We start from the raw sequence: 26,098 nt of genomic DNA, 5'->3' as shown, positions 1-26,098 counted from the left end.
AGCAGAAGTTTGTTAATAATGTCACTAGCATAGTCCATGTACACTAAAAGTTCACTTGAACTATGGTGTACTCTTTCAGTACTTCAATACAGACTTTCATTCAACTTTGTTCTTTGTCTTTTATTTCAGTGCATTTATATGGTGTTGAAGTACATTACATTGTAGTGTATTTGTTGTTATACTAAATCACATTTTATAGGGTATGAATAACATGTTTGTGACATTAACACACTTCTGCTGTACTTGAGAATAACTCGCAGGTACCTTTTAATTGTGTATAAAGTACACCTCAAATAATGATTTACAAGTCCTGTATAAAACTCCCCCTACTCTGGAGGGGAGCCTGCCCCTTATTGGCCTCCAAACATTACGTCTTGCAACGGAAACCAGTGCTGAGCGATTAGTGACTTTTGAGGTCGGTTCAGTTTTGGTTCGATTATTAAAAAATAATCACGGTTTTCGTTTTCGATTAGTTTTTTAGACATTAAATGCACTATGCATTATGTGGGTAGAATGCTGTAACAACACTGAATAACACAATTAATAAAAGTCCCATGATGGTAGTGAAAAAAAGCACTGCTTATCACTTATTAACCATCATTTATTCACATTACTTTACTTTAATAAAATATTTGTTTTATTTGATTACTTTATTATTTCCCCGTGTAGCTCAGTTGGTAGAGCATGGCGCTTGCAACGCCAGGGTTGTGGGCTCGTTTCCCACGGGGGGCCAGTATGAAAAAATGTATGCACTCACTAACTGTAAGTCGCTCTGGATAAGTGCGTCTGCTAAAATGACTAAAATGTAAAACATTTCATTCCAATTCATCATCATCTCTTTAGAGCTGCTGCCTATGCTGTCTGACAATATCATTATTTTAGTAGTTCTTCAAAGTAAATAAGGCATACTTTTATGAATACCAACTATTAGATAATGTATTTTCAGGCTTGCGAAGCAACTGCTTTTTATTCCTCTGGATCGTGCATTCTCTCTTCTCTCAGTGTCTGCTCCACACAGACCGGACAAGTTTAAGCGGGCGCGCAATGGATTATGGTAATTGTAGTTATTTACCAAGTTTTCTGGCTAAACTATGTAGAATATTGGCCTGTTGGAAACTACAACTCCCTACTACATCACACAGTTCAGGCTTAATCTGATTTAACTCTACAGAAACTACATATCGAGCTCACAAAAAAAGAAAAAAAAGAAAAATAGTTGAACAGATGTCGGTCAATTAGTTGTTTAAAAACCGAAAAATAACCGACATTTAGGTTAATCGCTCAGCACTAACGAAAACGTTTACCAAACATAACAAACAGAACAAACGGAACGAAATGGGGAGGGACCTACTTACATTTGTCCATTAGAAACTCTCGTTTAAGTTACAAAATGTTTTCCGTTTGGAGTAAACGGTTTCTGTTGAAAAACGTTTAACAACAGACGTTTTGCAACAGAATTGGCGTAATGAATACACCCCAATTGGTCCTTTCCGGTCCTCTCGCTGTTCATTCCATAGAGATAGATATACTCTAGTGGCCAAAAGCCTGTAACGGTATGTGCAGCGCCATTGAGGACTTTCTCCATTCCTTAACACCCAATGGGTTAAGGGATGGTCACATAATTCCATCTAGGTCACCAGGAGGGATAAACCAATGAATTACACTTGTGAGCAAACATTCCATAACTGCAGGTGGAAGTAAATTGCCAAACTAGGCTTTATAGGCTACCTGTTCAAACAAGGTGGCAGTGTACACCCAGTTTGTTTGCCAACTCATAGAAGTAGTAGAAGAAGAAAATGGACTACTTCAAAATGGAGATGGAATCAATGGCGCTGCCCATGGTCTAGTTTCCATAGCCACAAAGTCCTAAACCCTGCCTATTTCTACAATTTATCTTCTTAAAATGTGATTTTAAACGTAACCTTAACCACACTGCCAACATAATGCCTAACACTAAACTTAAATTAAGACCAAAAAGCAAATTTCTTTTTTAATACATTTTTACTACATAACCAATTTTGACTTTGTGGCTCTGCTAGTGGAAACCGCTGCCCATGCATGCTCTAACACAGGGTTTCCCAAACCTTTTCACTCTGGGCCCTCCTTCCAGCATTGGGGAACATCCCGTGTAGGGCACACGCCACGTCTATTTCTATGGGCACAGGCACTGCTCATGACACAAACTGTTCACAGCCCTCTTGTTTGTGGAGAGAATCTTGCAGGTTTAAAGCTTATTTCCTGCAATTGTACACATTTTGTCATGGGGTGTAAATAAAATTCTGCCGTTTTAAAGCTACATTTCTTGCAATTCTATACATTTTGCCATGTCTAATGTGTATTCATGTGATATTTGCGCGCCCCACAGTTTGGGAACCGCTGCTCTAACAGACGCCATAATGGGACAGATACAATGATGAGATGTCTAAGTCTGTGGTTCGTTCTAGAAATTTCCAATAATGCACCGCGTGCTGAGCTGTCAGATCTCCGGGACTACCCCGTAGTTCCGTACACACTTGTTATTATATGCCTCAGTAATACACACGCGTACGGTGAAAGATGGAGCAGCCAAACACGGAACTTAACACAAACGTTATGAATGGCGAGGATGGACATTTCAATACCTTCCTCTCTTTGCACTCCGCTGCACTACAGTCCTCAAGAATCCCACCGCTGTATTGGAAGAGCTTGTACTACAAACTTATCAACGAGGTCGGTAGCATAATGGCTAAAGCTACATATAGCCCTTGATCATGACTCTCAGTTCCATTACGTTACACATAAGTAAGGGAGTAGTTTTGTTAAGATGCCCGACGCTCGGTCTGAACATTAACATGCATCGCTTGCGGTACGGTTTTGGAAGCATAAGGACCTTATCTTTCAAATCAGTGATAAATAATAAAAAGGTAAAATTGATACACACCTTGATAGGGATTAGTGTTCCCACACGGCCATATCTTCACGTTACAGCGCTTGTTTACGGAAAAGAAGACAAAAGGCGACCACCTGTGATAATTCACTATCTAGCATGCTCCGAACACCTATGTGTAAACATAACTCGGGAAGTGTAGTTTCGTATGGCTGTGCCAGTAACCGAAAGGTCGCTGGTTCTAATCCCCGAGCCGACTAGGTGAAAAATATGTCAATGTGCCCTTGAGCAAGGCACTTAACCCTAATTGCTCATGTAAGTCGCTCTGGATAAGAGCGTCTGCTAAATGACTAAAATGTAAAATGTATATGGACCCATGGCTATATGGACCCATAGCTATATGGATCTGTGCAAAATTGCTACAGTAAGTGTATCTTTTTTATTTGAAAGGTTATTTTTCGCTGATGAAAGATAAGGGTCATATGTTTCAAAGCCATATCAAAAGCGATCATTATTGATGTTTCTAAATGTTAAAATCAAAGATGTGTATAAACCCTGGATGACAGACAGAGCGCTGTATTGAACCCACTGTGCAGCCATCTTGATACTCCCCAATGTAAAAATGATTTTGGAAGCTACAGAAATGCATTTATTAATGTCTACATTAGTTTTTTCATTAGTTTTTTCTATTACAGACACCTTAATGCATAGGCTACTTTTCAATTATATTATGTGAGCTAAACATAAAAATGAAAAAATATATACAAACATTTTCCTTAATGTATTTTTTAGAGAGTACTAATGTTACCGTCCCCACTACAACAACAAAAATACTTAAATAAATGTCATTTTGTCCTTTTAATTGAAATACTGTAGAATTCCATTCATTCCTATGGAGGACTGCTCCTACTGGGGAGTGCTAAAATGGCTGACCGGTGGCTTCAAAGCCTCTCAATCAATTAAAATAAAATTGTATTGGTCACATACAGATATTTAGCAGATGTTATTGCGGGTGTAGCGAAATGCTTGTGTTTCTATCTCTAACAGTGCAGTAGTATCTAACAATTCACAACAATACACACAAATCTAAAAGTAGAACGATGGAGTTAAGAAATATATAAATAATAGGACAAGCAATGTCGAAGTGGCATAGACTAAAATACAGTAGAATAGAATACAATATATACATATGGAGATGAGTAAAGCAAAAATATGTAAACATTATTAAAGTGGCTAGTGTTCCATTATTAAAGTGGATCATCAGAGGAGGATCATCCTTCTCATTGAATTTCATAAAAATAGTGAAACATTAAAGTGATTATTTTTAGATAAAACTATACTGAAAAAATATATAAATGCAGCATGCAACAATTTAATTGATTTTACTGAGTTACAGTTCATATAAGTTGGTCACAGATACCTTTTGAAAAAATGGGCCTCACAATGGGCCTCAGGATCTCATCACGGTATTTTTGTGCATTCAAATTGCCATTGATAAAATGCAATTGTGTTTGTTGTCCGTAGCTTATGCCTGCCCATACCATAACCCTACCGCCACCACGGGGCACTCTGTTCACAATGTTGACATCAGCAAACCGCTCGCCCACATAACGCCATACACATGGTCTGTGGTTGTGAGGCTTGTTTGACGTACTGCCAAATTCTCTGAAATGACGGTGGAGGCGACTTATGGTAGAGAAATTAACATTAAAGTATCTGGCAACAGCACTAGTGGGCATTCCTGCAGTCAGCATGCCAATTGCACGCTCCCTCAAAACATGAGACATCTGTGGCATTGTGTTGTGACAAAACAGCACATTTTAGTGGCTTTTTATTGTCCCCAGCACAAGGTGCACCTGTGTAATGATCCTGCTGTTTAATCAGCTTCTTGATATGCCACGACTGCCAGGTGGATGGATTATCTTGGCAAAGGAGAAATGCTCACTAATAGGCATGTGTGCCCAAAATGAGAGAAATAAGTTTTTTGTGCATATGGAACATTTCTGGGATCTTTTATTTCAGCTCATGAAACATGGGACCAACACTTTACATGTTGTGTTTATATTTATTGTTCAGTGTAAATATTCATGTCACCTTATAACTGATTAAAACACACGGTTTTGTAATGAAGGTCTACAGTATCCTCAATAGCACTCTCTAGGGTAGCACCATGGTGTAGCCAGCCAGAGGACAGCTATTTGTAGTCCTCCTCTGGGTACATTGACTAAAATCCAAACCAAGGAGGCTCATGGTTCTCACCCCCTGACATAGACTTGCACAGTAATTATGACGACTTCCGGAAGACTTCCTCCAACTTATCAGAGCTCTTGCAGCATGAACTGACATGTTGTCCATCCAATCAAAGGATCAGAGAAAGATTCTAGTACTAAAAACATAAGGTACAGCTAGCTAGCACTGCAGTGCATCAAATGTGTTGAGTAGTTGACTCAGAAAGACAATAGTTGAATAGTTTTGAAGAGCTATATTTCATTGTTTTTTTTCACCTTCACTCACTTAGCTAGCTAATGCATCTAATTTAGCCTACTCAACAACCTGACTCAAAACGAGAGGAATGCTATTTATGTTAACTAGCTGGCTAAGGCTATCCAACACTGCAACTCTTCCAAATCAAGGTAAGCTTTCGGTTTTATTAATTTGTTGCCACCGGGGCCTACCAGTGTGAATGCTAAACTGCTTGCTGTATGCTGTACTGCGAGTTTGTTCACATGGATTGGATTGTGGGTTTACTAACGTGTTAGTTCTGGTAGCTATGTTGAGTGAAGTTAGCTAATGTGGTGACAACGATGTAGGCGCTGTGTAGCGGTTAACTGTTATGGTATGAAAGTTTGGCTTGGAGAGGTTTTTTCGCCTGGTCACAGACAGCTATTGTGTTGTGCACTGAAGTCCACAAGTGAGAGGAAAAGGTGAGAGGAAGAGAGAGCGTAGATGCGAGAACGGAATCATATAACAAGCAAAGTGATGATGCTGTTTGTATGTGGCTGCTATGAAATTGAACTGTGTTTGCGGGTGATCAGGGGTGTATTCATTCCTCTGATTCTGTTGAAAAGGTTTCTTAAACAGAAGCAAACGGAACGAAATGGGGATGGACCTACCTGAATTTGTCCAATAGAAACTCTCGTTAGTGTTTAGACTAATGATTACACCTTAGATTAGCTAGATGCAGGCAAGAGTGTGCAAGGCGGTATTGAACTTGTCACTGTCTGTCACCTTGATTATTCCAATTTGTCTCTCGACCTGTGCACCTACAGTGCATTCGGAAATTATTCAGACCCCTTGATTTTTGCCACATTTTGTTACATTACAGCCTTATTCTAGAATGGATTAAATAGTTTTCCCCCCCTCATCAATCTACACATAATACCCCATAATGACAAAGCAAAAAGTATTCAGACCCTTTACTCAGTACTTTTGTTGAAGCAACTTTGGCAGCAATTACAGCCTCAAGTTTTTTTTGGGTATGACACTACAAGCTTGGCGCACCTGTATTTGGGGAGTTTCTCCCATTCTTCTCTGCAGATCCTCTCAAGCTCTGTCAGGTTGGATGGGGAGCGTCGCTGCACAGCTATTTTCAGGTCTCTCCAGAGATGTTAGATCGGGTTCAAGTCCGGGCTCTGGTTGGGCCACTCAAGGACATTCAGAGACTTGTCCCGAAGCCACTCCTGTGTTGTCTTGGCTGTGTGCTTAGGTTCGTTGTCCTGTTGGAAGGTGAACCTTCACCCCAGTCTGAGGTCCTGAGCGCTCTGGAGCAGGTTTTCATCAAGTATCTCTCAGTACTTTGCTCCGTTCATCTTTCCCTCAATCCTGACAAGTCTTATAGTCCCTGCCGCTGAAAAACATCCCCACAGCATGATGCTGCCACCACCATGCTTCACCGTAGGGATGCTGCCAGGTTTCCTCCAGACGTGACGCTTGGCATTCAGGCCAAAGAGTTCAATCTTGGTTTCATCAGACCAGAGAATCTTTAGGTGCCTTTTAGCAAACTCCAAGCGGGCTGTCATGTGCATTTTACTGAGGAGTGGCTTCCGTCTGGCCACTCTACCATAAAGGCCTGATTGGTGGTGCTGCAGAGATGGTTGACCTTCTGGAAGGTTCTCCCATCTCCACAGAGGAACTCTAGAGCTCTGTCAGAGTGACCATCGGGTTCTTGGTCACCTCCCTGACCAAGGCCCTTCTCCCCTGATTGCTCAGTTTGGCCGGGCAGCCAGCTCTAGGAAGAGTCTTGGTGGTTCCAAACTTCTTCCATTTAAGAATGATGGAGGCCACTGTGTTCTTGGGGACCTTCAATGCTGCACAAATGGTTTGGTACCCTTACCCAGATCTGTGCCTCGACACAATCCTGTCTCGGAGCTCTACGGACAATTCCTTCAACCTCATGGCTTGGTTTTTGCTCTGACATGCACTGTCAACTGTGGGACCTTATATACAGGGGTGCACATAACTTTTTCAGTGAGTTACTCAGGTGAGTACCAGCAGATGGTGTCTGGTACTCACCCCATATGTAGCGTGGTCTTAATAAGTGCAGTCTTCCTCACTGTCCTCCTCAGTGCTGCCACCACTGTCCTCCTCAGTGCCGCCACCACTGTCCTCCTCAGTGCCGCCACCACTGTCCTCTTCAATGTCGCCCCCACTGTCCTCTTCTTCAGCTTCCTGCATGGTAGATGATGAAGATGCTGCAGATGCACCTCCCTGTCTTTGGTTAAGCCTCTGATTAGCTGTCTCCATCCACAGGTCAACAGCAGGCTTTGGGTCAAATGTCTCTGTGGTCTGCTTTGACAGGTGAATGTGCATCAGGGCTGAGAGACAAGCATGTGACAGACGAGATCTGTACTTGGTTTTTATTATGTTGAGATGTGAGAATCCCCTCTCCCAAGCTGCACTGCTTAAAGGCAGTGTAAGAGACAGCTTAACCACCTTATTGATGTTTGAGTAAGCATCTGGGTTACTTGTATTTACTATTTGGACCAAGTCATACACAGAAGAGGCTCCCAAGCGTTTTCCTGCCTGCTTTAAGCGCATCCATTCTGTCACAGTGGTATCTTTGTCAAGTTGCAAGGTGGCCTCATATTTCTTGAGAATGCTGCAAACTGTTGTGTTTCCAAAACTGTGGAGGTCTTGCATTTCCTGAGGCCATGTTGAAGGATCAAATAGTAAGAAATTATCACATGACTTGAGGGAGTCATCTCATTTCAAACTCTTCAATTAACCCCCTGAGTAAGTGTGTCTTGTCTCTGTCAGCATCAGCATTGAAAACAGTGTGTGCCCTGTGGCTTTCACCATCAAGCAGAAGTGTGAACTGTCCAATGGCCACCATGAGTTCATCCTTACATTCTCTAATGGTCAGCTTTTCTTTCTGAAATCTAATGGATGTGGTCTTCAAAATGTTGCAAATGTCAAGCATGTTTGACAGAAAGCACTGAAAACGCTCTGTGCAGATATGCTGCAAGTCACTGTTTTCACTCGTAACCAGTTGCATTTTAATGGCTGGCAATAGTCTTGATATTTTTAACAGTGTTTCATGCCTCCATGCAGACCATCTGATATTATGAAACATACCCAGTTTCACAAAGGAGATCCCATTTTCTTCACATAGCTTATTCAGTGCAGCAGTTTTTTTTGCTCCACCTTTTTGTAAATAAAACTGCAGCAGCTTGACCACAGAGCGATTAAATGTCTCACAGTAAGGAACGTTGCGATCAGCTGATTTCGCGCAATTCTCCAGTGTGTGTGCGGTGCACAGAATGTGCAGAAGGGAGTCTCCAACCGCAGCAAGTTTCCGGAGTTTTGGCACAACGCCGTTGTAGATTGACAGCAGCCCCGTCTGTGCACACAGCGACCAACTTTGTTGTCCAGTCATCCAAGCCTGTGTCCTGGAAAAGTCTCACAAGTCCATCTGTTATGGCCTGCGCGGTTCGGTCAGCACCCAATTCAATCAGTCCAATAAAGTCCGAAGTAAACTCTCCGTTGCTGGACACAGACACAATGTAAACGATTTCCTGCTCAGTTTTTGTGATGTCCTCAGATCCATCAAAAAGCAGCCCCCAAAATTCAGCAGACTGCAACTTGGCTCGGAACTCCCCGATGATGGTGTGAGCGATGCTCTGCATGATCCGTGTGCCCCCTTCACGTGAATGATATGCACCTCCGACATTTACTCCTAGCCGCTTCAGTAAAGGAACATCCTCAGAATAGGAAGACATGGGACGTGCATGTTTAGCTTTATGGAAGGCGAGGAGAAAAATATTAAACAGAGCTTGCCGCTGTTCTTCATTCAGCTTGTCTCACCATCTGGCAAGTGGGCGACTGGACATTTCTTCTCAGCTAGCTTAGCAATGGCTTGCGCCACATTCGTGTGCTCCTTGCTCTTTTCATGTTTGTCAAATAAAGGATGGTTGAAATTCTTTGAGCCTTTATAAAATGCACCCGTTTTGTCTGCTAGATGTGGATTTGAGCGGCAAATCTTGCACCACATTTCAGTGCGCTCATCGTTAGCTTCAAGCCACTGCACATCTTGGAGCCACTTTTCCGAAAAAAAGTATTTTCTTCGGCTCTGGCTCCAGTTGGCGTTTCTTTGTAGGTGGCGAAACGCCAAAGAAGCTGCTTAATGTCTGTTGCTTTTTGGACATCCCTGACAGTAGTTGACAAGCAACATGTCATGTGTAAGGTTAGATGAGAAGATCGGTCAAGTACGCAAAGGCGCGTAGTAACACAAGTGGCATTACGCATTCCTGATTTATGTCGCGCTTGCGTACCTGCGTACCAGTTATGTGCTTATATAGACAGGTGTGTGCCTTTCCAAATCATGTCCAATCAATTGAATTTACCACAGGTGGACTCCAATCAAGTTGTAGAAACATCTCATGGATGATCAGTGGAAACAAGATGCACCTGAGCTCAATTTCGAGTCTCATAGCAAAGGGTCTGAATACCTATGTAAATAAGGTGTTTTGTTTTGTTTTGTATTTTTAATACATTTGCCCAAATTTCTAACAACCTGTTTTTGCTTTGTCATTATTGTGTAGATTGAGGAAATTTTTTTATTCAATACATTTTAGAATAAGGCTGTAACGTAACAAAATGTGGAAAAGGTCAAGGGGTCTGAATACTTTCCGAATGTGCTGTACGTTATAAACCTTCATTTGTAGGCTAGGTTGTAGCAACCTCATGATGGGTATTGGGGAAATGTGAGTATCATGTAGTAGCCTAAACCTATCAATGTAACATTGAGCTGGGTGAATGGAATATGAATGACTAATTCAATGTAATGTGATTTTAAAATGCTAATTTGAAGAAGAAAAAAGAATCCTCCCTAATCTTAAACGGCCCAACCTCCACTGGAGCTAGGCTAGATAATATTAGCTACGGCTCAGTATCAGATCCAATGCCTGTCTGATTGAATGGTTTGCATGTTTAACAGTTGTTTTTAATGCAATTTCAATGTTATTCTGTGCGTGCAGTTTAATTATGTTATTTAATTGGGTTTTATAGTTATCTGGCTAGCCTACCTAAATCTGCCCTCGCTGTTCGGTTCTAGGTGTACGATGCAGGAGAAGTGTTTGGCATCATGCAGGTACAACAGGACGATGAAGAAGGAGATGAAGAGAGAAAGAAGGCTTGTCCTAGTGTAGAGATTACGTGTAAAGTGGTTGTGACCAGGGGGACTGGCATGCAAGCCTCAGATGCCACCAGGTGAGGGCGCTTTAGTCATAATAAATAACCACCTGTTGTTCACCATCTCATGCAAGTCACCCCCTCACTTTTTCACAGAGATATGCAGTTGATTTTTTATGTTCTCAAGGTCAAGAGCACAGAATGTTTTTATAAGTATGTGTAAAACTACGGCTAGTATTGTATAAAGTGGATACACTTATTGTTTTAGCGCTTAGGCCAACCCATTTTTTTACACATCCCAGAGACATACTAGCAGTCCACCTCCCTCTACATCTCGTTCATTCTTCGCCTGCCCTGCCTCCTAATCACTTCCTTTTCCATCTCCCTATCCTTTACCTCTTCTCCTCTAATCCCTCCATCCTCCAGTATCTTCCTGGTTGACCATGCATGGACATACCGTGTGGAGAGCTCCAGGCAGCAGCTAGAGCAGATCCCCGGCCTTCTACCCAGGATGGCTTCCCTCATGGGGCTTGACTTCCACGGAGAGGCTCCTGACCCAAACGTTGTGGAGCTGGTGCTGAAACAAATGTGGAAGTACAACCAGACGTACCAGCTGGCCCAGGGGGTATGAGTACTCTCTCTCTCTCTCTCTCTCTCTCACACACGCACACTATTTTTTTCTGTCTCTCTAACCCCCCCTCTTCCTGTGTGTGTGTGTCCCCAGTCAGCAGAGGAAAAAGTGCCCGTCTGGTACATCATGGATGAGTTTGGCTCCCAGGTGCAGCACTCTGACCAGCCTACCTGTTGCATGGCCCCCTTCTTCTACACACAGGGCCAGCTGGCCTACACTGTGCTCTGGCCTCTCACAGACCTGCAGGAGGGAGGTATAGACACTCATGAGCGTGTGCATATATATATACACACACACTTATTCACAGTGTAGGGCTCTGAGTCTTGATGAATACCGAGAACAAAACGACAAACACTCCAATTAAAGATTTTATAAATGACCAGCCGTGAAGAGTTGTATACGAGTAGCATACAAGCTTTAACACACATGGATCTCAATCACCACTTGATATACATTAGAGAGAGGGGAGTTTCCTCAACCTATGGAATCCATGCAATAGTAATCATAATAAATCTCAATGACAGAAGGAAATATAAACGCAAAAAAATATAAACGCAACATGCAACAATTTCAAAGATTTGACTAAGTTACAGTTCATATAAGGAAATCAATCAATTGAAACGCCATAATCTATGGATTTCACATGACTGGGAATACAGATATTAATCTGTTGGTCACAGATACCACATTTAAAAAATGTAGGGGCGTGGATCAGAAAACCAGTCAGTATCTGGTGTGACCACCATTTGCGTCATGCTCCTCTTCAATGGCTGTGCGAAGTTGCTGGATATTGGCGGGAACTGGAACATGCTGTCGTACAAGTCCATCCAGAGCATCCCAAACATGCTCAATGGGTGACATGAAAATAACATGGCTAGAAACATAGAAAATAAGATGGCTATGTATAGGGAGTACCAGTACTGCGTGGATGTGCCAGGGTACGAGGTAATTGAGCTAGCTATGTACTGTACATATAGGTAGGAGTAAAGTGACAGAATAGATAAGACTGTGCCAGCAGCATAAGTGAAAATGTGTGTGTGTGTGTGTGTGTGGCGTCAGTATGTGTGTGCTTGTTATGTGTGTGTTGGGATGTTAGTGTGCAGTGCCTTCAGAAAGTATTTACACCCTTTTACTTTTTCCACATTTTATTGTTACAACCTGAACTTAAAATTAATTAAATTGAGATTTTGGGTCACAGGCATACACACAATACCCCATAATTTTTTTACAATAAAATAAAATGAAAAGCAGAAATGTCTTGTCAATAAGTATTCAACCCGTTTGTTACGGCAAGCCTAAATAAGTTTAGGAGTACAGAATTGCTTAACAAGTCACAGAGTAAGTTGCATGGACTCACTCGGTGTGCAAAGCGTTACAGCATTTGAGCATGGTGATGTTATTAATTACACTTTGGATGGTCTATCAATACACCCAGTCACTACAAAGATACAGGTGTCCTTCCTAATGGAGTTGCCGGAGAGGAAAGAAACCGCTCAGGGAGGTCACAATGAGGCCAACAGTGACTTTAAAACAGTTAGTTTATTGGCTGTGATAGGAGAACTGAGGATGGATCAACAACATTGTAGTTATTCCACAAGACTAACCTAAATGACAGAGTGAAAAGAAGGAAGTCTGTACAGAATACAAATATTCCAAAACATACTTTCTGAAGGCATTGTATAGTCCACACCTCGTGTTTTTATGTCCTGGGCCATTCAAGTCTATTGGAGGTACGCCAGATGTTCTTGTCGAGCCAAGGGGGCCTTGTACAATGTAATCCGCTTGTAAGCCTTCAAGAGAGCAGTGTTTTATATTGTGTGGTTAACACTACAGGGTTTAAACATACTATTTGGCCATAGCCCTCAGATCACAATACCTACATTTAAGTTGCTGAACTAATAATGTTTACCACACAGACACACCATTGGGGGAGGTGCTTTAGCTTTGGTAGGGTAGGCCCCCAGGCTTCTCACTGGTGAATACATGGAGATGCCATTGAAGTGGGCCATCAGTGACAAAAAGCTTTCCATCTTCCCCAGGCCTATATTCACACTTACATGCTTTCAAAGCCTGGCCAACAATGATCCACGTAATCTATAGGCTAGGTCTGATGAACCGGTCAGTGCGTCTCTCTCTCAATCTTTCTCACATGCGTTTTCCCCATATGTCCCCAGAACCTTTTTTTTCAGTGTCTGTCTCTCTTTTAACTAAGTTTCCCTCCTCTCTTCCAGAGGAAGTGACACGGGACTATGCTTATGGCGAGAGCAACCCTCTGGTGAGGAGATGTCGATTGTTGCCGTGGATACCAGCTGACTTGGTAGGGGTCAGCACTCTGACCCCTGAACCCTCTGATCTCTACTATGAGGTAGGGAGACAAGAAACATGTTTCTAGTGTCAATACAGTCAGCCAATTAATTACTCACTCAATGTCTTGAGGAAGTTCATAAGTGAAAAGTCTACACATGAAACCTTTAGAGGTCAAATTAATGACATTTTGAACTATGGTTAAAGATGTCCTCCAGTGAATTGTTATTTTATTTGCATTTTTATGAAAAGCGATATCCCAAGTACAAATACAGTAAAGTACCCATACTAAAGGGTGAAAAAAAATATGTTTTGAACAAAATAGTGTTTTTTAGACACAACTGCAAACTGCAAGGAGTAGGGCATTCAAGGAGTTGATGTGATGGGATTCTGTTGCTTGAGGAGCAGTAGAGAACTAAAGAGGAAAGCCCCCCCCACTTGTGCCATGTCATGACTTACCTGGACCAGTTATTGAGATGTGCCTTTTGTTAAGAAAATCTGGTGTTAAATGGGGTGAAAAGCAGACTGGAGCGCCATTTTAAACTGCCAACACCTCTCCCCTCTCTTTCTCTCTCCCCGTCTTTCTCTCCTCAGACCATTTCACAGGAGAACAAGGAGATTCTTCCTCTGGACATTCGGCCCCATACTGTCCCCAAAGACAAAGTACTCAAGTCAGTCCAAGTCCATTTTTATTTCATTACCATTAATGAGATATGACATATAATCATGCTCACAAAACCCCTTTGTGTGCATGCCTTGCAGGGTATACACAGAGATGGGGCAAGTTCTAAACAATCTCCATCACCCACGGTTCACATTCACAGAGACTGAAGAAGAGGCTGATATTCTTTGGACCTTCTCCCACATCAGAGACTACAGGTCAACACACAGACACACACTTTCAACAAGTACCCAAAACACTTTTCCATAATTTAATTACACTGAATTCCTATGAGAATCTACCCAACATATCAAGCCATGTCAAACTGCATTCTTATTTCATAACTGATAGTCTTCACTTCTACAACTGTGGGGTTTTCACTAGATGTGGGCTTTTTGGTGTGCTCTCTAAATCGGTTGCCTTTGGCTGACACCACAGTGTCGTCTTAGTAAGATCACGGCTCACTTCACCACAACCAGTATCTTACGTCTGCCTGCCCCTAGCTGTGACAATCACAGACACGTATATAACTCAGGTGGCCTTCCAAGTGTGAGCACTTTAGTAAGTAGTGCTAAGTGACATGTAAATGATGTTGAGATACTTCAAATTATAGTTATTTTATAGTGCATTGGGACAGACATAGCTGCTCTCTGTCCCAATGACACACACCACAGATCACACTTTAACCAAAAACTCCAGGCTGTTTGGGCGGTGAGATAAGTCTCCAGGGATCTGGCCTCAATCTTATCTGTCTAATAAGAGTACAATTGATTTATTGACAACTTACCCATCTATTAGGATCAGCTGTCTCAATCCTAGCCTTTGATGTGAAAAATACCAAACTAATAATAATCCTAAACTGACTCTCCCCCCCTCCACAGGAAGTTAAGTGAGGAGCGTCCTCACGTTATGACCAATCAGTTTCCCTGTGAGACGGTTGTCACGGTGAAGGACTGCCTCTCCGCCGTGTCGCGGAGGGCCCGGGGGGGCCAGGGGGCCGAGTGGCTGCCAGAGACATTCAACCTGCAGACCGAGCTGCCTCAGTTTGTCAGACATTACCAACAAAGACAAGAGCGGTGCGCTCAGATGATCAGACACCTCCCTTCATATAGGACATCAGACAGTGCTGAAAGTTATTAGCTTTATACGTTTTTATATAAGTAATTGTGTGTGTGTGTGTCTGTTCCAGGGGAGAAGACAATCATTGGATCTGTAAGCCTTGGAACCTGGCCCGTGGGCTGGACACACACATCACCAATAACCTAGACTACATCATCAGACAGCGAGAGAGCACGCCCAAGGTAACACACACACCATGGTCATGTGAAAAACAATTATGGAAAAGCACCCCAATTTACCCAATGTACTGTACTCCCCCAACCCCAGATAAGCTATTTTAGAGCACAGACTGAAATATTAACAACACTAGTCTTCTCTGTTGAAGGCCTGGGGTTTTGTGTCCCATGTGGTTCGATCATTAACCCCTCTGAGACCCTTTCCAGATGGCCTCAGGCCAGAAGTTGATTGATCAAGCCATTAACCCCTCACTACCCCCCTTTATTATTTACATGTCACTTTGCACTACTCACGCTTTAGTGCTCACAGGTTACATTCAATAGGTAAGATGCAGAACATTTATTCTAAATCAACCACAGACATCCTGTCATCACAGACATCCTGTTATCAACAGCTCAAGATTCTGTGTCAAAGGCCACCTCATTTGTATACATCTCTGGGCCTCTTTACACTACACTACTTTGACAGCACAAACTAGGTCCAGGAGGGATACAGTGCATCCAGAAATTATTCATACCCCTTGAGTTATTCCACATTTTGTTGTTACAGCCTGAATTCAAAGTTGATTAAATATTTATTTTTTCTCACCCATCTACACACAATACCCCATAATGACAGTGATAACATGTTTTTAAATATGTTTGCAAATTTATTGACAATGAAATACAGAAATATCACATTTACATAAGTATTCACACCCCTGCGTCAATACTTTGTAGAAGCACATTTTGACAGCGATTACAGCTTTCTGGGTAAGTCCCTAAGAACTTTCCACATCTGGATTGTGCAACATTTACCCATTATTCTTTTCAAAATTCTTCAAGCTCTGTCAAATTGGTCGTTGATCATTGCTAGACAACTTTTTTCAGGTCTTGCCATAGATTTTAAAGTAGATTTAAGTCAAAACTGTAACTCGGCAACTCAGGAACATTCACTGTCTCTTTTTGGTAAGCAAGTCCAGTGTATATTTGGCCTTGTGTTTTTAGGTTATTGTCCTGCTGAAATGTGAATTAATCTCGCAGTGTCTGTGCTTAGCTCTATTCCATTTCTTTTTTATCCTGAAAAACTCCCCAGTCCTTAATGATTACAAGCATAGCCATAACATGATGCAGCCACTGATGGGGATTTTTCAGTAGACTATAGTTAAATCTCTTCAGACTCAGTAGACTATAAGATAAACATAGTTAATCACAACATGACGAACACGGAGACAGGGTTAAACATGGGTACATCTCTGTTGCTAGGCAAGAACTTAATTGGTTCCTCTCACTGGTGTAGTCATTGCCCTGCCGGGTGTATGTGTGTGTGAAATAGGACAGTTTATTCTCTTTTCATCTGACCTGTCTTCGGGTCAAATTCCTCGCTCCTCCCTAATCCACGGCTGCCCTGCCTTATCAGTGACTGAAACCAGACTGTTGCCCTTTGCCTCTCTCCTTAGGCATATTCCTGGAACGGAGCCAGGGTTGAACAGAGTTCAGACTAAACATGGTTAATCACAGCATGAGGGGCGTTGGGACTGAGTGGTACAGAGGGAGGAGGCTGGTATATGTTTGAGAAATTGATTATGGACCTGCCATGTTTTAAGCCATGTTTAAGTATTTATTGATATGTTTGGGAATCAATTAGGGGGTCAGAAAAGGGCTCTGTTATTTTTACATGACAGGACTGTTATTTTTGCATGACAGGGCTTGGTCCCACCACTATATTCAATGTCTGCTTTTTTAATGTTTACCCATCTACCAATAGGTGCCCTTTTTTGCGAGGCATTGGAAAACCTCCCTGGTCTTTGGTTAAATCTGTGTTTTGAAATTCACTGCTCGACTGAGGGACCTTATAGATAATACAGTGGGGGAAAAAAGTATTTAGTCAGCCACCAATTGTGCAAGTTCTCCCACTTAAAAAGATGAGAGGCCTGTAATTTTCATCATAGGTACACGTCAACTATGACAGACAAAATGAGGAAAAAAAATCCAGAAAATCACATTGTAGGATGTTTTATGAATTTATTTGCAATTTCAGCCAAAGGCAGACTCAGAGAACACCATAATGCCATACACATCTAGTCAAAACATCACATTGGGAAGTGAACACTATGAACACATCAATTAGATATAGCTTGATAAATGAAGGAGTGTGTTGACTAGGCCTATTGGTTGAAAAAGTGTGTGTGTATACGTGCATGCATCTGTGTATTTATGCCTGTGTATGTGTGTGTGTCTCCCAGGTGGTGTGTAAGTACCTGGAGGATCCGGTGCTGTTTGAGAGGGAGGAGGTGGGGATGGTGAAGTTTGATATCCGCTACATGCTGCTGCTGCGCTCAGTTCAGCCTCTACGCCTCTACGCCTACAAAGTGTTCTGGCTGCGCTTTGCCAACAGGTTAGACACAAACACACACGCTTCCCCTCAACTGCTGCAGAAAGTGGAGCTTCCTTGCAACACTTGATTGTACAAGTTTGTCATGCTGACTTTCACCACAAAATGCTGGGCTATACTGGGTTTCTTTCTTTTCAATAGGAAACCAATAAATCACATTTTATTTATCACATGCGCCGAATACAACTGCTGACGACTTTACAGTGAAATGCTTGTTTATAAACCTTTCCCAACGATGCAGATTAAATAAATAAATAAGAATCCAAAATAAAATGGTAACTAACACGAGGAATAAAATAATATACACACGAATGGAGCAACATACAGGGAGTACCAGTACCAGAGGCATCTGACTAGGCATCAGGATCGATAATAATAAGAGTAAAATAAAGAACAGAGTAGCAGCAGCAAATGATGAGTGTAAAAGTGTGTTTGTGTGTGTGTGTGTATGTATTGTTTGACTGGAGGGGGGGTGTCAATGTAAATAGTTTGGGTGGCCATTTTATTAATTGTTCAGCAGTCTTATGGCTTGGGGTTAGAAGCTGTTAAGAAGCATTTTGGTCCTAGACTTGGCGCTCCGGTACCGCTTGCTGTGCGGTAGCAGAGAGAACAGTCTATGACTTGGGTGACTGGAGTCTTTGACCATTTTCTGGGCCTTCCTCTGACACCGCCTAGTATATAGGTCCTGGATGGCAGGAAGCTTGCCCCCAGTTATGTATTGGGCCCTACGCACTACCCTCTGTAGCGCCTTACGGTCAGATGCCGAGCAGTTGCCATACCAGGCGGTGACGCAACCGGTCAGGATGCTCTCGATGGTGCAGCTGTAGAACTTTTTGAGGATCTGGGGATTCATGCCAAATCTTTTCAGTCTCCTGAGGGGAAAAAGGTGTTGTCGTACCCTCTTCACGACTGTCTTGGTGTGTTTGGACCATGATCGTTTGTTGGTGATGTGGACGCCAAGGAACTTGAAACTCTCAACCTGCTCCACTATAGCCCCATCGACGATAATGGAGGCCTGTTCGGCCCGCCTTTTCCTGTAGGTCACGATCAGCTCCTTTGTCTTAATCGCATTGAGGGAGAGGTTGTTGTCCTGGCACCACACTGCCAGGTCTTTGACCTCCTTCCTATATGCTGTCTCATCGTTGTCTGTGATCAGGCCTACCCCTGTTGTGTCGTAAGCAAACTTTAATGATGGTGTTGGAGTAGTGTTTGGCCACGCAGTCGTGGGTGAACAGGGAGTACAGGAGGGGACTAAGCATGCACCCCTGAGGGGCCCCAGTGTTGAGGATCAGCGTGGCATATGTGTTGTTGCCTACCCTTACCACCTGGAGGCGGCCCGTCAGGAAGTCCAGGATCCAGTTGCAGAGGGAGGTGTTTAGTCCCAGGGTCCTTAGCTTAGTGATGAGCTTTTTGGGCACTATGGTGTTGAACGCTCAGCATTCTCACATAGGTGTTCCTTTTGTCCAGGTGGGAAAGGGCAGTGTGGAGTGCGATTGAGATTGCGTGATCTGTTGGGGCGGTATGCGAATTGGAGTGGGTCTAGGGTTTCCGTGATGATGGTGTTGATGTGAACCCTGCTGAACTTTCTGAAACCGTCTTTCTCCACAGTTTGAATTGGTTCCATGTCTTTCGCTATGTGATACGTAATTGCACTCGTTATCGCATTCCACTTCTTGCTCTTCTTGTCATAGGGAGTACCACTAACGAATGATGCCTTGAGTGATAGCTGAATGCGGGTCTGGCTTGAAGATGTCTTGGGACTTGCTCTGCTACTCCGGGGGTTTGTTGCACGCATTCTGGTAGATTGCTGGCGTTTCCACCTTTGGCTAGCACAATGCGTCGACACAACTTACACAGTACTGTTTGTTGGTCGAGGTCGGGTGTCTTCAAGCCAAACCAGTTCCAAACGACAGAGGAGGCCCCCTTTTTTCAAACCAATTCTTCGTCTTCCTGCAAATTAACCTCAACAGCATTATTTTCGTTGTCTTCAGTCATTCTCAATGCTTGCTTACACTTTTGCGCTTGATTTTCGGACACTTTTGCTAACGAAAGTTTACTTAACTAAATGTTTGCTTACTCTGCAGTTGTGCATGTTTGTTTGTTAACTTTGATTGGCAGGCAGATTGCGTGTAACGTCCATGCTTCTAGTTTTGTTCTTTGATAAAAAAAGGCTATGTTTTTATCACTCGACTGAAATTTAGAATGAAACAAAAACGCCTTATTTCATACATTTATTAATTTATTATGATATGCACAATATGGCAATATCCATATCATGGCACACCATCATATCGGTATTCACGTTCATACCGGTATATTGCCCACCCCTAGTCTGTACTAGCAAAACAGTCTTGTAGCCTCGCGTCTGCTTCGTCCGACCACTTCTGCATTGAGCGCATCACTGGTACTTCCCGTTTGAGCTTTTGTTTGTTAACAGGAAGCAGGAGAATACCTCTGCATCTTAGCTAGAACATTTGACAATTTAAACCAGCTGCCTTGCTAACCACAGTTTCCCCCTTTCTATCGACATGCTCCACTCACAAGACTGCGTATAGGTCCTACATGTTTGTAGCTCTTCTCTTAGAATGGTTGAGGACGTGTGAGGATGGGGCTCAAAAGGTTTAGGTGAGGACAGAATTTGAATATCAAATGCTGCAACACATAAATGCCACCTGTGGAGCTTTGACTTCCAGAATAAGAGATCTGTTTTGCCTTATATAGAAGGGGAACCTGATCCTAGATCAGCACTCCTATTCTGAGATGCTTTGTGAATACAGGTCCAGAGCTTTATGCTTATATGCCCCTGGTCTCATCTCTGTTCTACACAGGCCTTTCTCTCTGGACCACTTTGATGACTACCAGAAGCACTTCACTGTCATGAACTATGCAGAGGGGGTCCAGCTCAAACAGGTAATGATTCCAAAGCAAACCCCTGCATTCATAGAAAGCAGACTAAGCCAACCGACTGAAAAGGACAAACACATGCACACATGCTCAGAAAAGTAAACAAACACTTGTCAAAGAAAATGCACACAAGGCAACAACACAAAAACACACACACAGCTGCAATAAACACACACCACCTGAATTACTTCCCTAAATCTGATACTCTGTCTGCCCCAGGTTCACTATGATGAATTCATACCCATGTTTGAAAAGCAGTATCCTCAGTATCCATGGAAAGAGGTTGAGGTAAACAGACACTTTTAATGCTTAATGTGTCTGTCTGTATGTGTGAGTTAAGCCGGGAGGACACTACATGACTTTGAAAATCCTAACATCGCCTCTCACATTAAAAAACCGTCTTTCCTGTAGTTTTGTTATGTTGCCAACGTAGTGGTGCACTAAACGATGTGGCACAGATGGGTTCACACTACAAGATTCTTCACTTGGTCGTGAGGATTGTCGATACCACACTGCCTTGCAAAAACAATGATGTGATTAGATTTAACGTAGCTACAACGAGCTGTGGCTCAAAGCAGCCTCATAAACGTTTTCAGTCAGACATTCACTCTTGCCATACAGAGTTGAAATATCTTGCCAACAATTTGAATTGAATAACATTGCTTATGAACTTTAGAGCTGTAACGATTTGATGCTTTGGTTAAAGGCAAGTACTAACGCATACTAGTAGTAGTCATGGCTCCTGCTCCAAAGTCTACAAATTCTGGGTGATGCCAAACAACGTCATCATCTCACTGGCTTCTTCTCTGGTGAGCTCTCATTGGCTATTGCTGATCATCGTTCTCAAAAATTGTTGTTGCACATCTCACTACAAGAGCATTGCAGATTTTGTGCCGATAAAATCAAACATGTTTGAAAATATCGGGACGTCTGGGACTGCTCAAAGACGAAATCGGTAGTCCTCAGATTACGTCTTTGACCCGCTCACATTAAACGAGCTTTGGTGATGGCCGCGCGCCCCGAGTAGGCAACGACATGGGCATATTGTCTCTGATCTCAAAAACGGGTCTAGGACAGATAAATCGTGGCCAAAATCGTGTACTGTAGACCCAACTTTACTCTGTAGCTCTGTTAGATAATCAGTGTTGAGATTAGTTACTTGTGAAAGTAATATATTAGTCATTGTTTAACAAAGTACAATATTACTTTGTGTGGAAAGTAACACATTATTACTTTGCGTTACTTTCATGATTTTTTAAATGTTGTTTGACTGTCATAGAGAACAAGGCGAGACGTGCATGCGCTACCAAAGATGGGCTACTTACTCAAATCTAATTTTATTTGTCACATGCTTTGTAGACAACAGGTGTAGACTAACATTGAAATTCTTACTTACAGGTCCTTTTCTAACAATGTAGAGTTAAAGATAAAATTAAAATAAAAAATATGAATAGTGACACAAAGAAGAAATACACAGTGAATAACGAATAAAAATAAAGAGTTAAAATAACATTGCTACAGTTGAAGTCGAAAGTTTACATACACATAGGTTGGAGTCATTAAAAAATAAACATATATATGGGTTGTATTTACAATGGTGTTTGTTCTTCACTGGTTGCCTTTTTCTTGTGGCAACGGGTCACATCTTGCTGCTGTGATTTCTCCCTCTACCCCCTTCTCATGCTTTACCCTTCCCCCTCTCTCCTCTCTCTCAGAGAGAGATGTTCAAGGCATTTGCAGAGCTCTTCCAGGTAGCCTCGTCTCGTCCAGCCCCCTACGGTTTCTGTGCCTACCCCTCCTCCCGGGCCATCTACGCTGTAGACCTCATGCTCAAGTGGGGCACCGGGGACAGAGGTGAGGCATGGGTTTGTTAATGCATACTTATTGTGTGTCTGTGTACGTGTCTGTACCTCCACGTGTGAGTATGTGTGAGAGCTCTACATTCCTCACACATTCACAAGATAGGCTAACAGTATACACTGTGGGAACAGGAGGACGGCTGGTCTGGCCTTGAACTGGCTAACTGTTATTGTCCATCTATTGTTTCTGAGACTGTAGCCAGTTCAAGGCCAGACTAGCTGTCCTCCTGTTCTCACGGCATATACAAGGGAACGCAGCCAAATCAGCCTCTTGTCTCTGTGACCGGACTAGTTGGACCAGCTATAGGAGATCCCCATAACTGATCAGGTTGTACATGTCCTAATGATGACATAATGCATCTGCACTGTGAGAAGTAAAGATCCTGGTGTGATGCATGGTACTGGCAGTGTAAGGAAGGAAGGGAGAGGGAGGGAGCAGCAGAGGACCAGGACCAGCAGCAGCTGCATAAAATATTTTTGCATAAAGTAACACATGCATAGGCATAAGGTTGTTACTCTGTATTTTTGATGTCCCTACATTTACAGACCTAAAACTCATGTATGGCTACTGGGGCTTGTTGGGAATAATTTATTTTTTCAAGGTGTGGAAAATGCTGGATAAAAGGATGAAGCAAATAAGTTCTATATTTTAAAAGGATTAATAGACACACACATATGGGGAGACAGACACGTTCCTCGGAAGGTCCATACCAATCTACTGAAGGACAAACCACTCATTATATATGTTGTAGAAAATTATCCTTATCCTCAGTAAAACACAAAGTACTTCGAGTTTTTGTAGAATTAAGATATACTTTATTACACAAGCAATAGAGCCAAAAAGGTCTGCAGAGCAACTGCCTTTCCAACTCTCAGCTCTCAGTTTATATACATTTTCATAATAATAATAATAATAATAATAATATGCCATTTAGCAGACGCTTTTATCCAAAGCGACTTACAGTCATGCGTGCATACATTATTATTTTTTTGTGTATGGGTGGTCCCGGGGATCGAACCCACTACCTTGGCGTTACAAGCGCCGTGCTCTACCAGCTGAGCTACAGAGGACCAACATTCATCCTTCCTCATATTACACACCTTTTTAGCTTAATCCCTCCCTGTTTAGTTCCTCCACCATTGTTTCCAGTTTTCACACCTTGACCGCCCCGCCTACTTATTTTATAATAGTGGCGCAATCTGACTTATTTTCCTTCTATTCAATCTGTTCTTTGAAACAATGGTGGCGGGACCAAGCCCTGTCATGTAAAAAATAAGAGCCAGGTGGCTCTGTTCTGACCCTTTTAATTGATTCTTAAAATAGCAGATCCATTTTTCTGAGCCTCAATTAATCCTTAAAAATTGTAGGTCCATTCCCTGAGCCATTTCCTGGCTCTGTTTCAGGCCTCTTCCTTTTGCACCATACTTAGCTTGTCATGTTGTGATTAACTATGCTTAACTATGTTCAACTGAAAATCTCCAATATATACACATCTGATCTCTGTTCGCTCTCCAAGTGCCTAGGCCCTGGTCAAAACATCTCCACCCTCTGGGTCAGAGTAAACTATCATTTGAATGTGCCTATGGCTGAGTTACAGCTATCGGCCGTAGCCTCAGGAAGGTTACCTAGGATACCAAGTTCTGTTTTATGGTGACGACTCCTAACTTCAGAGGTCACCCAGATGCTACAACTTAATTTAGTGGGCATAAAGAATTTAGGACCCAACAGGCTAGGGTGAGAGTGCAGTTGGTTAGTTGTCTGCTGTTATTTCAAATGTGGTCCTGTGTGGCTCAGTTGGTAGAGCATGGCACTTGGAATGTCAAGGGTCATGGGTTCGATTTCCGCTGGGGCCACCCATACGGGAAATGTATGCACGCATGACTAACTCACTTTGGATAATAGTGTCTGCTAAATAGCAAACGTTACGCTCTCAACTCTGTCAGAGGGAGATTGGGTGGCTTAACAGTTGATTAGTGATGTATAACACAGATTCTGATCCCTACAGATGTTTAAACTGCAAAAATCTCAGCGTGTAGGAAAACTGCTATATATCTTAGTGGGAGTTTCCCGTAGTGATAGTTTCCCCCAGGGGGATAGGTACAATGGCACTGTTCATCTATAAATCAATAGTGATACCATTGCAGAGTATTACCAGTGTAGACAATTGTACACTAAATACCATATACTTAATCAAATTTCTCACACTTAATTTGCATTTCTTAATTTCTCATAAACCTCATATTTTAGTTGTATTATATAATATAAGTTCCATTTAAATGTTATCCATTATTAACCCTTGCTAATAATATCCAGTGTATGATCTAACCCTCTATGATCTGTTCCTGGATCAGGTGAACGTGTGATGAAGCCTCAGATCCTGGAGGTGAACTTCAGTCCAGACTGCGCCCGTGCCTGCCTCTATCACCCTGGCTTCTACGACCACATGTTCCAAACACTCTTCCTGGATGAGGCTGATCAGTGCCCTGTCACTCAGGTCTCATGATGACCTCTAACCCCTGTCCTCGAATCCCTTCCATATTACGCAGTTGAAAAGGCCCATTTGGACAATTTGTGTTTCTTCTTTCTCGTAGGAATTGAGAATGAGTAATGGTCTGGATCTTTGCCCCGTGTGCCGCATTTGGTCTCCACAGAGGTCCGGAGGATCACACTTAAAATTGATTATATTTCCTCGCAATCAAAATTTGCAAATAAATTATTTTTCAATCACTTTTGGAATTTTCTATGCTCCCTGACTGTCTAGATTTTGTTTCGATGACTGTTAGCAAACTGGAAAGAGTGACCACTATAAATGTAGGTTCATTATAATTTCTACACAGTTTTGATTTGGCTTTAGTAATTTTAAATGTCAAATGAGTTTCTCCCCCAATGTATTTATTTTTAGCATTATTCAAACCTTCTGCGGGACTGATTGAAGGGGCTCGCGGGCTGGTTCTGGGCCGCAGGCCATATATTTGACACCCCTGGTCTGGACTGATATACACTGATCTCTCTCACACACCCACCCACCCAGAGTAAAGTAGGTAGGCCCAGAGTAGGGGTGGTAAGGAGTAGGGGTGGTCTTAAAGGGAGTGCTCCTAATCTCAGCTTGTTAACTGTATAAAAGACACCTGTCCACAGAAGCAATCAATCAATCAGATTCCAAACTCTCCACCATGGCCAAGACCAAAGAGCTCTCCAAGGATGTCAGGGACAAGATTGTAGACCTACACAAGGCTGGAATGGGCTACAAGACCATCGCCAAGCAGCTTGGTGAGAAGGTGACAACAGTTGGTGCGATTATTTGCAAATGGAAGAAACACAAAATAACTGTCAATCTCCCTCAGCCTTGGGCTCCATGCAAGATCTCACCTCGTGGAGTTGCAATGATCATGAGAACGGTGAGGAATCAGCCCAGAACTACACGGGAGGATCTTGTCAATGATCTCAAGGCAGCTGGGACCATAGTCACCAAGAAAACAATTGGTAACACGCTATGCCGTGAAGGACTGAAATCCTGCAGCGCCCGCAAGGTCCCCCTGCTCAAGAAAGCACATATACAGGGCCGTCTGAAGTT

At 42.5% G+C, this 26,098-nt stretch overlaps 1 protein-coding gene across 1 annotated transcript; it reads left to right on the top strand.

Moving 5' to 3' along the window:
• Positions 1–2,467: 2,467 nt before the first annotated feature.
• ttll12 (tubulin tyrosine ligase-like family, member 12) lies at positions 2,468–25,251 on the top strand. Its single transcript, XM_041888992.2, has 14 exons — positions 2,468–2,709; positions 10,419–10,573; positions 10,922–11,120; positions 11,220–11,379; positions 13,358–13,491; positions 14,025–14,101; positions 14,193–14,309; positions 14,973–15,167; positions 15,281–15,392; positions 17,612–17,763; positions 20,589–20,670; positions 20,884–20,952; positions 22,380–22,518; positions 24,876–25,251. Exons 1-14 carry the CDS (start codon positions 2,557–2,559, stop codon positions 25,025–25,027), a joined length of 1,896 nt encoding a protein of 631 aa, XP_041744926.1. The 5' UTR covers positions 2,468–2,556; the 3' UTR covers positions 25,028–25,251.
• The last annotated feature ends 847 nt before the right edge of the window (positions 25,252–26,098 follow it).

The sequence above is a fragment of the Coregonus clupeaformis genome, unplaced genomic scaffold, assembly GCF_020615455.1.
Source record: "Coregonus clupeaformis isolate EN_2021a unplaced genomic scaffold, ASM2061545v1 scaf0009, whole genome shotgun sequence".
NCBI classification, from domain to species: Eukaryota; Metazoa; Chordata; class Actinopteri; order Salmoniformes; family Salmonidae; genus Coregonus; species Coregonus clupeaformis.
The sequence above is the reverse complement of the archived record's forward strand: the minus strand, read 5'-3'. Positions and strand labels throughout refer to the sequence as shown.